We start from the raw sequence: 16,432 nt of genomic DNA, 5'->3' as shown, positions 1-16,432 counted from the left end.
CATTTTTCAAAAAGAGGAAATCCAAATGGCCAACAGACACATGAAAAAATGTTCAGGATCACTAGTCATCAGGGAAATGCAAATCCAAACCATAATGATGTTTCATCTCACCCTCATTAGAATGGCTTTCATACTGAAATCAGTAAACAACAAATGCTGGCAAGGGGGAAAAAGGTACTGTAAGCCATTGTTGGTTTGAATATAAACTGATACAGGCATTGTGAAAGACAGTATGGAGATAACTCAGAAATGTGTATATGGACCTACCCTATGATCCAGGCATCTCACTCCTGGGAATTTGCCCAAGGGAAATTAAATCAGCATATGAAAGAGTTATCTGTACCCCCATGTTTACTGCAGCTCAATTCACAACAGCTAAGATATGGAATCAACCCCAATGTCCATCACCTGAATACTGGATAATGAAATTACAGGATACGTACACCATGGAATACTACACAGTGATAAAAAAGAAATCCTGTAGTTTGCAACCAAATGGATGCAACTGGAAAATATTATACTTAGTGAAATAAGCCAATCTCAAAGGTACAAATACCTTATGTTCTCTCTGATCTGTGGTAACTAATAGAATACCTAAAAGGTAATCCATGGAAGTGAAATTGACACTTTGAGATGCAATGACTTTGAACAGCCCTTGTCTGGATTGTTGAGGAACAGTTTTTTTTTTTTTCATACTATTTGTTGAACTCTTTATTTAGCATAGGTTTAATCTTATATGTATAAAGTTAATTGAAAATCTTAGTAAATATAAGAATGGGAATAGGAGAGGGAAGAGGAGGAAGGGTGGGAGTTCAGGTGGGAGGGTGGATAGGGTGAGAAGAATGACTATTTCTAAATTTGTATTTATGAACTACATGAAGTGTGCATACCTTAAATAAAATGTTTTTGGGAAAAAATAAACTTGCCCCATGGTAAAGACCCCTTGGGTATACTCTTAACAGGGTCAATATTAGACTGGACTCACTTATTCACTATTAATGTACTATGTTTATTTGTCAGATTCTTAGGAGCGAGTTCAGAAAAGTGAGAGGCAAATCTATGTTTCAACTCTTGTAACTGTAGGGTGGCATAGCCAGAATATCTGTGCTCCAACTTGCCCTCTAGCCTTGATACTCTAATTTGTATTTCCCTTCATCTGTTTTTAATTGAGCTATATTTTCTATGTGATATATGCTTGCTTGCTATTGCAAAACCAGTGAATGAAATCCATAAGTTTATCAGCTAGAAGGAAACCAGTTGTATTGGCACATCATCAACACTGGTTTAAATATGAGTCACACATTTTATGCAAGTCCCTATGAGGTCAGTGATCCAGTGCTTTCCAACAGAAATTTTGCAATGAAGAAAATATTCTATATTTGTGTTATTCAATGGTATAGCCAGTAGTCCCATGTGGCAACCCAAGTACTCAACAAGTGGTTAGTGCAACTGAAGAACTGAATTTTAAGTATTTCAGATTTAAATAGCTACATGTGACTTGTGGCTACCATATTGGGCAGTACAGATGTGACCCTTTATTGTGGTTACATGATGAAGTGAGAATGCTTATTTTCCACACTTCCCTTATTCCTGCTCCTCCTGTTTTCATTTGGAGGAACACCATCAAAATAACACTCAATGTTTGGCATTGAGTGCTCACTCCCCTCTCCAAGGGGTGATTTCTCTGGTACATTTAAGAGGAGGGCGTGGTGTGCATGACTTGTGCTTCCTTTCCCCTTTTTCTTATGCATATTTAAAAATATTTATTCATTTGAAAGGCAAAGTTACAGAGAGGGAGAGAGATCTTACGTCTGCTGGTTCACTTCCCAAGTGGCTGCAGTGGCCAGAGCTGTGCAGGCTGAAGCCAAGAGCCAGGTACTCCATATAGGTCTTCCATGTGGGTGGTGGGAGCCCAAGCACTAGGGCTAGGTTCTGCTGCTTTTCTTCAGGTGCTCCTTGCTTTCTAATGTTACCTGGTGAGGTGTCAGAGAGCTTACATTTGGGGAGCAACATTCACAGATCTGTTACTACACGGAGGTCAATCTTGGGAAGCCAAGACAGGATGATAGCTAGCATGTACTGACTATGTGCCACAAACCAGACAATGTTAGAAATAAGTTATATGAATTAACTCCCTTAATCCCCACATTAGCCCAAAAAAGGGCAGGTTATACTCGTGTATTATTAGTGTCCCCATTTCATAGATGAGAAAACAGATTCATAATTGTCATTAAACAACTGGCTAGTGGGAAATCCAGGAGTTAAAACCAGACAACCTAGCTCTGGAGCCCATTTATAACCATTACCATCTGCTGTTCCTGACTGCATTAGAACAGACACCCCAATTGCCTTGAGTTTGGGCTTCCAGAATTAAGGACTTCAGGTTTGGATCCTAGATATTAAGTGATAGGGAATATGTCATCCAATTAAAATGCGAAACCTTAGCTGTTCAAACTTAGAATTTACAACTTGATTTATGTCAGTTTAACGTTAAATTTTATTTTATTTTTTTTAACTTTTATTTAGTAAATATAAATTTCCAAAGTACAGCTTATGGATTATAGTGGCTTTTTCCTCCCCATAACTTCCCTCCCACCCGCAACCCTCCCAACTCCTGCTCCCTCTCCCATTCCATTCACATCAAGATTAATTTTCAATTATCTCTATATACAGAGGATCAATTTAGTATATATTAAGTAAAGATTTCAACAGTTTGCACCCATGCAGAACATAAAGTATAAAGTACTGTTTGAGTTACTAGTTATAGCATTAATTCACATTGAACAACACATTAAGGACAGAGATCCTACATGAGGAGTAAGTGCACAGTGACTCCTGTTGTTGACTTAACAAATTGACACTCTTGTTTATGGCATCAGTAATCTCCCTAGGCTCTTGTCATGAGTTGCCAAGGCTATGGAAGCCTTTTGATTTCACCGACTTCGATCTTATTTTGACAAGGTCATAGTCAAAGTGGAAGTTCTGTCCTCCCTTCAGAGAAAGGTACCTCCTTCTTTGATGGCCCATTCTTTCCACTGGGATCTCACTCACAGAGATCTTTCATTTAGTTTTTTTTTTTTTTCCAGAGTGTCTTGGCTTTCCATGCCTAAAATACTCTCGTGGGCTCTTGAGCCAGATCCAAATGCCTTAAGGGCTGATTCTGAGGCCAGAGTGCTGTTTAGGACATCTGCCTTTCTATATCATTAAATTTTTAACAAAGAAAGGAACTCATGTGAGATTGCCAGTTGGCTGGGATATTCAGTTTTTTTTTTTTTACCTTTGTTTTCCATATAAGGAATTCCAATTTACTCTTCACCTTTAAAATAAAAATCTTGGGGGCTGGTGTTTAGCCTAGCTATTAAGCTACCAGTCAGGATGCCTGTGAGCTGTATTTGAGTATCTAGGATCAGTATGTGGCTAGGATTCTAACTCCAGCTTCCTGTCTATACAGACTCCAAGAGACAGTGTTGATGGCTCAAGTAATTGAATACCTGCCATCCTTATGGGGGACCTGGATTGAGTTCCCAGCTCCTGGCTTCAGCCTCAGCCCAGCCTCAGTGGTTATGGGTAATTTGGGAGTGAAGCATTGGATGGGAGAACTCTCTTTCTTTCTCTGTCTCTCAGTCTCTGTCTCTCTCTGACACTCAGAAATCAAAACAAACTTTGTTTTATTTGGGGATCAGAAGAAAAAGGCAGAGTGTGAATCAGATATCACAATGAGATTTACTTGTTTAGAAGAACCAAGTAAGCAACTGTTAGAAAACACACTACAAGTTTTTTTTTTTTTTTTTAAATTTATTTGACAGAGAGAGAGAGAGAGAGAGAGGTCTTCCTTTCATTGATTCACTCGCAAAATGGCCGCTACAGCCGGTGCTGATCCGAAGCCAGGAGCCGGGTGCTTCCTCCTGGTTTCCCATGCAGGTACAGGGCCCAAGCACTTGGGCCATCTTCTACTGCTTTATCATTAAGTGATAAGCTGGATTGGAAGGGGAGCAGCCGGGACTAGAACCGGCGCCCTTATGGGATGCCGGTGCCACAGGTGAGGGATTAACCAAGTGAGCCACGGTGCCGGCCCCTACAAGTTCTTGATATTGTCAGAACTTGGACTCCAGGAGCCAAGCACATCTTCTGTTTTCCTCGGTGGCAATGCTTTGATTTTGTTCTGCTTTTCTTAGCTGGTGGTAGAAAAATTTCCTTATTGTCCATGAACATATTTGAACATGATGAGAATTTAGCTTTTTTAGCTTATTTGAATACACTCCCCTAATCATGCCCACAAAAAGGCATTCATGTTTAGGTGTTTGCTGTGATAAAATTTTGTTTTAAAACCTGGGCATTCTTCTGTAATAGGAATTGAATGAGGCAGGAATTGAAAACTTCACCTCTCAGAAATAAAAGTGTTAGAAAGATTAATTTGACTTTGGCTCCAGGTGTGTACAGAAGTCGACCTTGCCTCTCTCTTGATCCATCAGATCATCTCTTCTTGTCCTGTGTAACACATGGTTCCATAGAGGGCATTTTGTGGTCTGATTGTCTTCATTGTTATTTAAGTTTTATAGCTTCAAATCATTTACTTGTTTGAACTAAATTGCTGTAGATAGACTCTATATATACAGCTCTGTTTATGTGTATCTTTATATATAGGTATGCCTATATATATATATATATATATATAATATATATATATCTCATATATAAAGTAGAAAGTTGGGTACTTCCAGAGACTAACTTGTCAAAGGTGAATTGAAGAAGCTTTATGCCAAAGTATAGAGGTACAACACAACATACACTACCTAAAAACAGTAAAAGCCCGAAGTTCTGTTTATAAGAAAAGACCTGTTTGCAGGGATGGAATATATGGACAAGGGTGGTTTTGACTAGAGGAAGAGCCTGTCCTTTAATAAATGAATGCTGTGATGGCCATTATTATTCTTTCCATCACTTTTTCCTTCTCCTCCATCTCTTCCTTCTTCAAACAATTGGAAGAAAAAAAAATCCCAAAACAATGACATATCACCTACATATTAGTAGATAATCAACATGAATTTATTGGATCTTGAAGTTTAATTAGAAATGTTACCTTACACACTTTCGTTTTCACCATTTCCTCTGGTTTCTGACTCATAATGAATGAGCCATTTTTAATTTTTGTATTTGGACTAAAAGAAGATAATATAGATGATAAGGAAGATGAAAAGAACTATATGTGAGAATGGCTTTAAATAATAAAGGGAGATCCAAAAGTGGTGTTCAGATGAATTCTACAAGTTTATCTTGCCATCAGGTATGGCGCTTTTATTCTAATATGCTTTCACCATTGTAACTTTGGCTTTTAAACACCAACAAAGCAAAAACAAAACAAAAGACTTTCTTTTTACATAGTTGTATTCTAGTGATTTCATGGCTTACCAGAGGAAAGAGTATGTATGCATTTTGGGACCGGAAGTTCTGAATTCTAGCTTCAGCTCTGAAATTTAAGCTGTATGTTGCTGTGAGTATGATCCTAAGTCTGTCTCTCAGAGCCTTGGGCTTCTTAGTGAGATCTGATGATGCTGTCATACATGACTTGAGAACCGGAGTGGACTTCACATGAGTTCCTCTGGTGCAGGACACCTGTTTCTTCCTCACTGTTGGGCCAGAAATGACCTCCCCAGCTTCCTCATCCTTGTAATGGGAACAGTATTGCCCATCCACACAGTTGTTGAAAGAATGAAAGGACACAATTATGAGAGTGTTTTGCAAGCTGTAAAGTGTTAGCATTGTTGGAAATTTTGCTTCTTTGATTCTGAACTCAACAAACCTTACCTATTCTTTGTTTTCCTAGCCAGGACAATGTCTCTGACTCTGAGGACTTGGAGATGTTCGGTGGATTTTTTCCCAAGTTTTCTCTAATGGGAGTGTTGGTTTCAGGTGTCGATGAGGCAGCTGCTAGGGCTTTCTGTTGCCTGTGGAAGATGGCAAAAGGAGTGTTGTGTTGCAAAGCACTATTTCCTTTATGGGAGACATAGCTGAGCCCCTCTTAGCAGTGCCTGGGGAAAGACACCAGTGATTATCAGAAAATAAGGACAGGACTTTTGAAGGTGGTTCTGGCTGGAATTAATGACTGTTTGGCTTATCTTTTACTTCAGATGATTGATTATGCTTTCCCTTTTCCATTCTTTACTCTGGCTAGTGCCTTATTTGGGGGACCTCCCTTCCATCACATGTAGACTCTTCCACGATGCCCTTCCTCAGCTACTACTAACCCTGGGGTGTTCTCTCTCCCTCCCTCCATTTCTCCCTTTCTCTCTTCCCCCCTCTCATTTGTACTCCTATAACACTGTGTTCATAAGACCCTTAGAACCTTTATCACAGACTGCCTTTACTAAACTATAAAATCCTCAAAGCAAAGAGGTTTTTACACATTTAATATGCAGTAAATGCCTCAGACTGCTGGATTCAGATCCTGGCTCCCCTACTTACTATGTAACCTAGAGCAAGTGACTGAACCTTTCTGGATCTCACTTTACTCCAAAGTACAGTGGTGCTAACAACAGGACCCACACTACAGGGTTTCTATGAACACTGCATGTAAAGCTCTTAGGATAGTATTAGACACCTAGCAAGGCCTTGCTGAATATTGGCTGCTTGTATCAGAAACACAACTGGACCACAAGTTTCTGAATCAACTAGGAATTGGGTCCACTGAGGTACACAGGGCAGGGGTCAGGAGGAGGCATGATCTGAGGCTTACAGGGTTTTATGGGCCCTAAGACTACACACGTGTTGCTCTACTCCTGGCCCAGCATCTCTAGCAAAAAGGTGACCAGGGATATTATTGCAATTCTCTTGCCCTTTGCTTTTCTGAATTATTACTGAGAGCACTAGAGAAAAAGAGGGGACTGACTCATGATGAGTACATTGGGCACTTACTCTGCTTGATGCCCCGTCAGTCCTACCCACTCCAAATAACAGTGGATTGAGAAGCCTTAAAGAGAGAAGAGAGAGGGAATACCAAGGTTCAGTTGTGGGGAAGGGTGAAGAGTGGGTGAATGAGGGGAGGGCAAGACAGGGAACAGGAAGTAGAAAAATAGGAGGAAGGTTGTTCAGAAGGTATTGAAGACAAAGGTGCGACTGGAGGAAACAAGTAGAGATACAGAAGGTAGAAAGGCAGAAGTCCAACAGGAACAGTTAGCCCAGATCCTGTGGGGCTTATATGCAAGAACTTAAAAGGTTCATGAAAAAATAGAATTAAGAGATAAACATATTTTGGTGCAAAGCATTTTTGAAACCCATGCATAGTTGTTTCATGATATGAATTTTCATCAACTTTTTGAAGACCTCTTGTATGAATGGATTTTCTTTTATCTTTTCTCGCACCAAAATAGACTTCTTTTAATTCCATTTTCTCTGAACCTTTTAAGTTCTCTCCTAGGTCTCAGTTTTAGCACTTAAGTTGGGTCATGGCTTTGGGGATAGAGGGTGGGGTGGAGAAGGAATCTGGCCACCAGGTGGCAGTGGTGCCCCAGTCACATGTTCAGAGCCAGCTTGGACAGCCCACCTCCCTTCCCTTATTTGTCACAAAGTTAAGTGTTAACACATTGTTGAGCTCAGTATTAAACAGTAACACTGGGTCATTCTTATTGGAGGAGTTTTGAAGAATAGCAAAGCTAGGTACCAATAGGTATCTTTCTCTGTATGCCATGACTATTTTCCATCATAGGTAATTAGAATTAAGGAATTCCAGCACTTTTTAGGTTCAAGGGAGGAGAGTCAGGGACCCAAAGAGCACTGGGCTCTCCAGCTGTGGTATCTTATGCATTTATGCATTGAAATACAAATGTGGGAAACAGGATCAATGTCAATTTTCAAAAAAAAAAAAAAAATCCAAAGAAACCAAAAAACTTCCCTTTAGAACCTGGATGGGTGGTCTTTCGCTCAACAGGAGCACACACTTTTTAACATGTTCTCTTTATAAGTTTGCTCTGTGAACACTGACAGTTAGAAAACAATTTCTGCCTTGACAGGCCTCTGTGGCTCTTCCATTCAGAATTGTGGAGGAACCTTTATGTAACGCAAACTCACGTATTCCTTCAGGGGATGTCACTGAGGTTTTTTCTTTTTTTTCACCAGCTCTGTTTTATCCCAATTTAGACAAACTAGACACACACACGGCCCATATTTGGGTTGGACGTTTAAAAGTTTAAGAAAATGAAATGAGTGGGTTGATTATAACTTTAACCTCCAGGACTTGAGAATGAGGCAATTCTAATTTTTAAGAAAACAAGGGTAAAAAAGTTTCAGTTTTCGAATGCCAATCATATATTCAGACATACAAAATTATTAGGCTAATGTCTCAAAAGAAATTGCTAAAGTTTAAGTAAATTCTTTTTAGAGCTTCAAAACCCTTCCAAATTTCAAAGTAAAATTTACCTTGTTTTAAAGTAAAATTTGAAATTTAAAAATAAAATAGATAAGCTATTTACCAATATGGAAGGCCACCAGAATTCTGAAAATGAATTTTGATAGGTAATTTCCGAAGCTCAAAAAGGACTGCAAAATAGAAGCATTTCTCTCTCCGAAAGATAAACTATCCAACCTCTGAATTCTTTCCATTGTGTTTTTACTGTGTCTTCTCTTCTGTCTTGCTCTCTCATTTAGCCTCCAGTTTATCTTCCCTTTATCCTTCCTATTCCCCAGCATCTTTTTCTTTTTTCCTTTTAGTATTTTTGTTGTTGTGGTTGTTGTTGTTGTTGTTGCTCTGTTTGTTCTACATAAGACCACTGGTTGAACTCTGTAATCAATGCACAATCATTCTATTAGTTATTATCAAGGCAGGCACATAGGAGTTCTGTTTCTCTCTCGAAAAGGTAAGTCAAGTGGCTATTCATGTGTGTGATATTCCCTGTCCTTTCTTGTGCTGTGATGGCCAAGGGGCATGAAAATAGGAACAGGGTTAGCTTCCACATTCGACGTGGTAAAGGAATCCACCACTTTCTCCTTATTTCTAAGGCTCTGTTGGCTCATTAATGCTGGAGGGGTGAAACAGCATGGAAGATTTGCAGCCAGGCTTCCCTTCTCAAGTATTCTTTTTCATGATTTTTAAAAATAGGCTGATTTGCTTCTCCTATCAAGTAGTGAGCCACATGGTCTCTGTTACATCGAAACTGCTGAGCTTGATGGGTAAGTTACTAACATTAGAGTCATTAATCAGATTGGGTTTCAATTCATCTAAATGTGATGTCTTTAGATATGAGACTTAAACTTTCTTATTTTTTGCAAGACAAGCTGTCCAAATTGCAAAGTCTATTGTTAATTACTCTGCAGTAATATTGAAAATGTCTCTCTTTTTTTTTTTAAGTTATTTTGGAGTCTCTGTCTTGAGTTAACGTTCTTTCAGAAACAGCGAGCTGAACATGTATTCATGAATAATTTTAGACTGGGGCACCTCAGTGAGATTCTTTAGAAGTTTTCAACCTAATTTCAAGTGATTTTTCTAAGAAAAATGAAAGTGATGGAGATCAAGATTCTGTGAGGAAGGAAGGAATGATGTTACCTTAAAAGGCAAGCTCTTGGGACTGTATCAAATAAAGATATAGAGAAAGGAGAGAAAAATGCATGATGATGCAATTTTGACATTGGCATTAATTTAGCATATAGTTGTGGATTGCATGGCAGTTCTGTTTCAGAGAACCCAATGGCTTAGATTTTAAAGTGACAATATGTGTCTATTCTTTCAATGGATTTGATCATTTACTGCTAATGTAAGTGCTATATAAGCCCTATTGTGCATACAGTGGCACCAGCATCAACAGAGGCTGAGCAATTTGCTCAAAACTTTTGAAAGTGAAGCCAGGACTCAGACCTTGCAGTCTAATACCAGAGCCCATGGTTTGAAACGTTGTCTCCCAAATCATTGCCATATTGAGCTATTCAAATAGTTTGGTCTGTGTGGTCCTATTTCTGGCTTAAGCACACCAAACAGCTAAAACCATGTTGGCAGGAAAATTTATAGCCCTAAATATATACAGTTGAAAAGAGAAAAAAAAATTCAAGTCAATAATCTAATTTCCTATTTTAATTACCTAGAAAACAAGATAAACACAAAGCAAGCAGAAGCAAAGAAATAATATATATTAGGATAGAAATCTATGAGCTTGAAAACAAAAATAATGAAGAAAACCATGGAAATAGGGCTAGTTCTTTGAAAACTCAATGCAATTGACAGACCTTTGGGAAGACAGAGGGGGAGGGAGGTTGAGAAGTAGGGAGAGAAAGACAGAAAGAAAGAGAGATACAAATTAACAATATTGTGAATGAACCAAGGTAATTCACCGAAGACCCTGAGGCTATCAGAAGTGTAATAAGGAAAAAAATACAACTGTACACATCTAAAATTTTCAATTTAGATGAAATGGTCCACTTTGTAGAAAAACACAAAATATACACTCAATATGAAAGAGATATTTTGACTAGTCCTATAATTATCAAGGGCATTGAATTCACATGTAAAAATATAAGGCTTTAAAATTTTTAGAAAAAATAAGGGAGACAATTTTGAGATCTTGGGCTGGTCAAAACATTCTTAGGCATCATACAAATGACATGGGCCATTAAAAAGTTGATAAACTGGACTTCATCAAATTAAAAATTTTGTTCCACAGAAGATCCTGTCAAGACTCAAAGATAAATGACAGATTGGAAGAAACTGTTCATAAAGCATGTATCTGACAAAATAATTGTATTTTGAATAAATAAAAGATTCTCAAAACTACAGTTTGATAACTTCTTTTTTTATTTTTATTTTTATTTATTTTTTGACAGGCAGAGTGGACAGTGAGAGAGAGAGAGAGAAAGGTCTTCCTTTGCCGTTGGATCATCCTCCAATGGCCACCACGGCCGGCGTGCTGCGGCCGGCGCACCACACTGATCCGATGGCAGGAGCCAGGTGCTCCTCCTGGTCTCCCATGGGGTGCAGGGCCCAAGCACTTGGGCCATCCTCCACTGCACTCCCGGGCCATAGCAGAGAGCTGGCCTGGAAGAGGGGCAACTGGTACAGAATCCGGCGCCCCGACCGGGACTAGAACCCGGTGTGCTGGCGCCGCAAGGTGGAGGATTAGCCTACTGAGCCGCGGCGCCGGCCCGATAACTTCTTAACACCTAAACAGAACCACCAAACAACCTAGTAATTTCACTCCTTGGCTTTTACCCTTGAGAAATGAAGACTTAATACAACTTCTACAAAAATCTGTACAAGAATTTTTTGAGTTATTTGTAACATTCAAAAGCTGGAAACAACTCAGATGTCCTTCAGTAGGTGAATGGTTGAGCTAACTGTGGTACACCCAAATCATAGAATACTGCTCAGCAATTAAAAGGAATGAACTATTGATAGGTGCAACTACCTGCATGAATCTTCAGAGAATTATGCTTAGTAAATAAGGTCAATCACAAGGTCACATACCATATGAGTCCAAGTTTATACAATCCCTGAAAAGGCACACTTATAGAAATACAGGACAGATGAATGTTTTCCAGATATTAAAGATGGGGTTGTGGGGAGAGTAGTGGATGTAGCTATATGTTCTGTATCTTGACTGTGTCAGTGTCAATATCTGGGTTGTGATATCAGAATACAGTTTCTATAATATTAACAAGATGCTAATATCAGGGGAAACTGAGTAAAAGGCATATATGATCTTTCTGTATTTTCTTATGCTGAAAGTTGCTTTGAAGTTTTTCAAGACACCCAGGCAGATTAAGGAAAGTTGTGAGAAAAAAACCAAAGGCATCAATCAGGAATCTTGAAAAGATTTTTTTAAACCATCAATGAGGCATATGTGTGATTATTATTATTCTCTCTTTAGTTTTCACATTTTAAGGTAAAAAATATTAGAGTGAATCCTGAGGAAATGACTCAAAATGATGCTACACTTTGTTGGTTGACATGTAGAGTAGCTTAAAGAACCAGGGCTATCTGACTTAGTTGATGAGATGGGCTGTATCAAATCTCCGACTATTTTAAATGGATGGACATAGTTTAAATGGATGTGGATGGGCGTATTGGTTCTTTAACCTCTACAGCACCTATCTCATTCTTGTCCATCAAGCCACGTTCCATTCCTGCCTCATCTATGAAGTTCTTCTTGACCATTTCAATTCCTACTAATCTTACCTCCTAGGAATTGGCAGATTTTAATGAATGAGATTGCTTTTTGATAAACTAAGTTAAATTATCTATCCAACTGGTATTTCCTGAAGAAAGTGATTTCACCAGTGGTAATTCCTTGAGATGGGTTTCACTGCCCTAATGCTACATTGAAAGTTATTTATAGAAATTTAGATTGAATGTCCTCCTGGGATTCTGTGTCTCAGTTTTCTGAACTCAATTATTTCATGAGTTGGCACATAATCCAACATAGTGATACTGGATTTTTTTTTTTAACCTTCTGTTTGTTTCCTTCAAGAGTGTGATAATTGTTTTGGGTCAGCACTGACTTTACTGGGGGACTATGGTATACATCCAATCAATGCTTGTTGTTGGAATGAACCCACTACATTTACATAGAAGATGGAAACCTTGACAGATTATCTTAAACTACAGAAGAGGGAAATTAGATTGAACGCATTAACTAAACTGGGATGGCGAGCCCTTAAACACAAGAAAGGCAGGATGGTTTTAGAATCTTCACTGCTGGCCATTTCATGAACACCAGACAGCTATCTATACAATATAGCATGATGATTTACTGTGACTGGCAAAGCTTGTCCGGTTGTACTATTCTACTCTTACGGGTTTCTTGGATTGAGTCTCTAAAAAAAAGAAAGCTGTATTCCTTTTCCCGTTTAAATTTCAGCTACTGTAAAATAACCATGATTGTATTTTACATTTAAAACTCCCAAATAGACAGTAGACTCTGAAGTGATATTGGCCTCCTTGACTGGGCAACTGTGTTCCTATTCCTTCTTTGTTTTATGACTCACCCATGATGCCTGAGAAGGTGAGAAGGAAACCATGTTTATTGTGTTCCTTCAGGTTGCAAAACAGACGACTGTGTTGTTATGCAGATTTCTATGGGTGGAGCCTGAGAAGCCCTGCCCACTTCCCTAGACAGTGTGAGAAGCATGAATGACATTCAAGTAGGGGGTTTCGTGGACATCTTGAGTAGGTTTTGCACGTGCTGCTCCCTCTGATTGCTTTGGTAGTTTGCTGTTGGGCTGTTCCACATAAAAATCCTTGTCACATCATTAATCTTACAGGGAAACAAACCTGAAAGTTCGTCACGCACTCTCAGTTACCTCAGAACTTGGAGCAGATATTAGCAGACTCGCGAGATTTGATGGTAAGTGTTTTAATCAGACAGACAAACAACAATGCCATAACTGAAAAACAACATCACAAACTCATTATCTGAGATCTACTTTATGTTTGTTTTTATTTGTGGGAGGACATAGAAATCTCTAGGCACAAAAGTCTAACCTCTTCTCACACTAATGAGTTTGTGAAGAGGAGAATGGCTTTATCAACTCATCATTCATTTCATCCTTCTTTCTTCTTCAGATCTTGTTCCTTCCAATCCCACACTGCCCTTCCCTTGCCTAATCTTGGCCTCCTGGGGTCCTACAGACTTGCTGGGCTTGAATGCAGTCCACACTTTTATTTCTAGCTCTAACCATCCATTCATTTTCTAGCTCCATAGCAAAGACCAAACACTAAGCTGATGATGACACTCATCCTATTTCATGTGTTTCTGTACCTTGCACAGTGAAGATAGTGAGTGCTCAGGAAGAATATATATTTTTTCCTTTTCTTAAAGGTTTATTTAATATCTTGAAAGTCAGAATTACAGAGAGGTAGAAGCCGAGGCAGAGAGTGATCTTTCATTTGCTGGTTCACTCTTCAAATGACCACAATGGGCAGGGCTGGGCCAGGTCAAGACCAGGAGCTGGGATCTTCGTCTGAATCTCCCATGTGGGTGCAGGGGTTCAAGTGCTTGGGCCATCTTCTGCCACTTTTCCAGGCAGAATAGCAGGGAGTTGAGTAGCCAGGATTTGAACCAGCACCCATATGGGATGCTGGCACTGCAGGTGGTGACTTTACCTGCTCTGCCACAGTGGTGGCCCCAAATACTTTGGTTTCTTAATTAGTTGGTCATATGTTATTTTTTAATTTAGACCATTTTTTAAAATCACCATCTTCACACTGTTCAACCCAATCCCCTGCTCCTCAGGTCCCCCTTGCCTGTTGTTTTATAGCTATACCTTGTTCTTTTCTGTTAAAGTTATCCTATTTAACTATTTATGGAATGATCTCTAGATATTGTCCATTCTGGGGGTATCTGCATTTTATGATTAAGAGACCGTAGAGACATAATATCCTTGAGGAGTCAAAGTAAAGAGGTGCTAATGGTAGGGTTGTAGGCACCACAGTGGGTGGAGTGGTGAATCTGTGGGCCTTTCCTCCCACCCTTCCAAATTCTCTGGCTTTACTCACTTCTAAGTTTGGCCTTGACTATTAATATTTCCATATAGATCGATTCTGGCTTATTAATGAATCTTCATAAACTTGAAACTCTCTTCCAAGATGTTTTCTTTGGAGTTCCCTAAAGGAAAATGTTGATAAAGTTTTTAGCATGATCCTATGAGTTACAGTACTGGCAAGTTTCCATTATAAATTTCTCAATGCACAGCTTACAGTTTATATTGTCTATGCTTTGCATTTACTTGTAAACTTTGTCTGGTTTCTGTTAATATTTTAATTTCTCTTAAATGAGTTCTGAAATAACAAATGTAAAGGAGTAGCCAGGAAACTTTGGCCCAAGCAATATTCTGATTAGATTAAAAATTTGTGCATCTTTTACTAAGTAATTTTTTCAATGAAATTTTACTGTTATCTGAGTCCAAGAGAAGTAAATTATGTTCATGAGTCAAAATACTTGCTTAAAATTCCTCATTGAATATTTATGGAGTCCTAAAAGGGCAACCTAAATATAATTTACTATTACTCATTTCTTTCCTGGCAAAATAGTGTATTTATACTTCCGTCAATCTATGAGGAGATAGAAACTCATGATTTTCAATGTTCTTAACCATCAAGAAGAACGTGGTTGTTTCAATTATTTAGTCCTCTTTCATAGATGTTGGCACAGATGACCCACACTCTGCAGTTTCAAACAGTGCTGGCTGGAATCTTAATAGTGTAAACACAGTTGAGGTTTATTTATTGCTTATTTCACATTCTGATGTGGCTTGGGTGGCTTTCTCTACTCTGTAGCCATGGTACGTACATTGATGGCCTCTGAGGTAACCACGTCAGGGTAAGGGTGAGATGAAAGAGATATACTGGCCTTTTAAAAAAGATTTATTAACATTTGAAAGGCAGTGTTACAGAGAGAGAAGGATAGACACAAGGGGGGCAGGGTGGAGAGAGAGAGATTTTCCACTCATTAGTTCACTCCTTAAATGGCTCCATTGGCTGGGGCTGGGCCACGCCAAAGCCAGAAACTTGGAACTCCACCTGGGTCTCCCATGTGTATGGCAGGGGTCCATGTGCTTGCATCATCCTCTGTTGCTTAACCAGGCACATCAGCAGGGAGCTGGATTGAAAGTGTAGCAGCTGGGGCTTGAACCTGCACCCATATAGGATGCCACCATTGCAGGTGGTGGTCAATCTGCTGTGCCACAGCACTGACCCCAAGACACACTGGCATTTAACTATTTCTCCCTTTCATATTTCATTGGCTAGCATGAGTCACCTGGCCCTGATTTAACTGTGAGAGAAACTAGGAAAGAACAAATATGGATATTTGTTGAGCACTAATTGTCTCTACCACACCCTCAAGAATTGTGATCATGCAGGTCAATAGCATGATAATGTACAAAGGGACAGGAGGAATTAGCTGGAGTTCTTTTTACATGGAACTGCAGGATTGGGGCAAGCATTCCCTTTGTCAGCGCGACTCTCCATCTACCATACCCTGCTTCCCATTTTCTTCTTCTTCTTTTTTTTTAAAGATTTTATTTATTTGAAAGACAGAGTTACAGAGAGATAGAGACAGAGAATTCTTCCATCCTCTGGTTCACTCTCCAGATGGCTGCAACAGCCGGAGCTGCACCGATCTGAAGCCAGGAGCCAGGAGCTTCCTCTGGGTCTCCCATGTGGATACAGGGGCCCAAGCACTTGGGCCATCCTCTACTGCTTTCCCAGGCCATAGCGGAGAGCTGGATCAGAAGAGGAGCAGCCAGGACTAGAACCATGGCCCACATGGGATGCCGGCGCTTCAGGCCAGGGCCTTAACCCATTGCGCCACAGCACCAGACCCCCCATTTTCTTCTTATGGCACTAGTCACACTCTGACATAGTATGTTTTATTTATTTATTTGGCTTTAACAACAGACTTTTTTTTCCCCTTCACAAATATGGTGGCTGAGAATCCAACATCAAGACGTCAGC

At 39.4% G+C, this 16,432-nt stretch overlaps 1 protein-coding gene across 1 annotated transcript in view; it reads left to right on the top strand.

Moving 5' to 3' along the window:
* The window catches only part of ATP8B4 (ATPase phospholipid transporting 8B4 (putative)), a 281,261-nt gene that overhangs the window by 119,428 nt on the left and 145,401 nt on the right, over positions 1–16,432 (top strand). The window contains exons 7-8 of the mRNA XM_062206643.1: positions 9,092–9,162; positions 13,240–13,322. Coding sequence (XP_062062627.1) covers positions 9,092–9,162; positions 13,240–13,322 — 154 coding nt within the window. The remainder of the gene's footprint in view (positions 1–9,091; positions 9,163–13,239; positions 13,323–16,432) is intronic.

The sequence above is a fragment of the Lepus europaeus genome, chromosome 11 (genome assembly GCF_033115175.1).
Source record: "Lepus europaeus isolate LE1 chromosome 11, mLepTim1.pri, whole genome shotgun sequence".
Classification (NCBI taxonomy): domain Eukaryota; kingdom Metazoa; phylum Chordata; class Mammalia; order Lagomorpha; family Leporidae; genus Lepus; species Lepus europaeus.
Note: the sequence above shows the minus strand (reverse complement) of the source record. Positions and strands in the feature narration are given on the sequence as shown.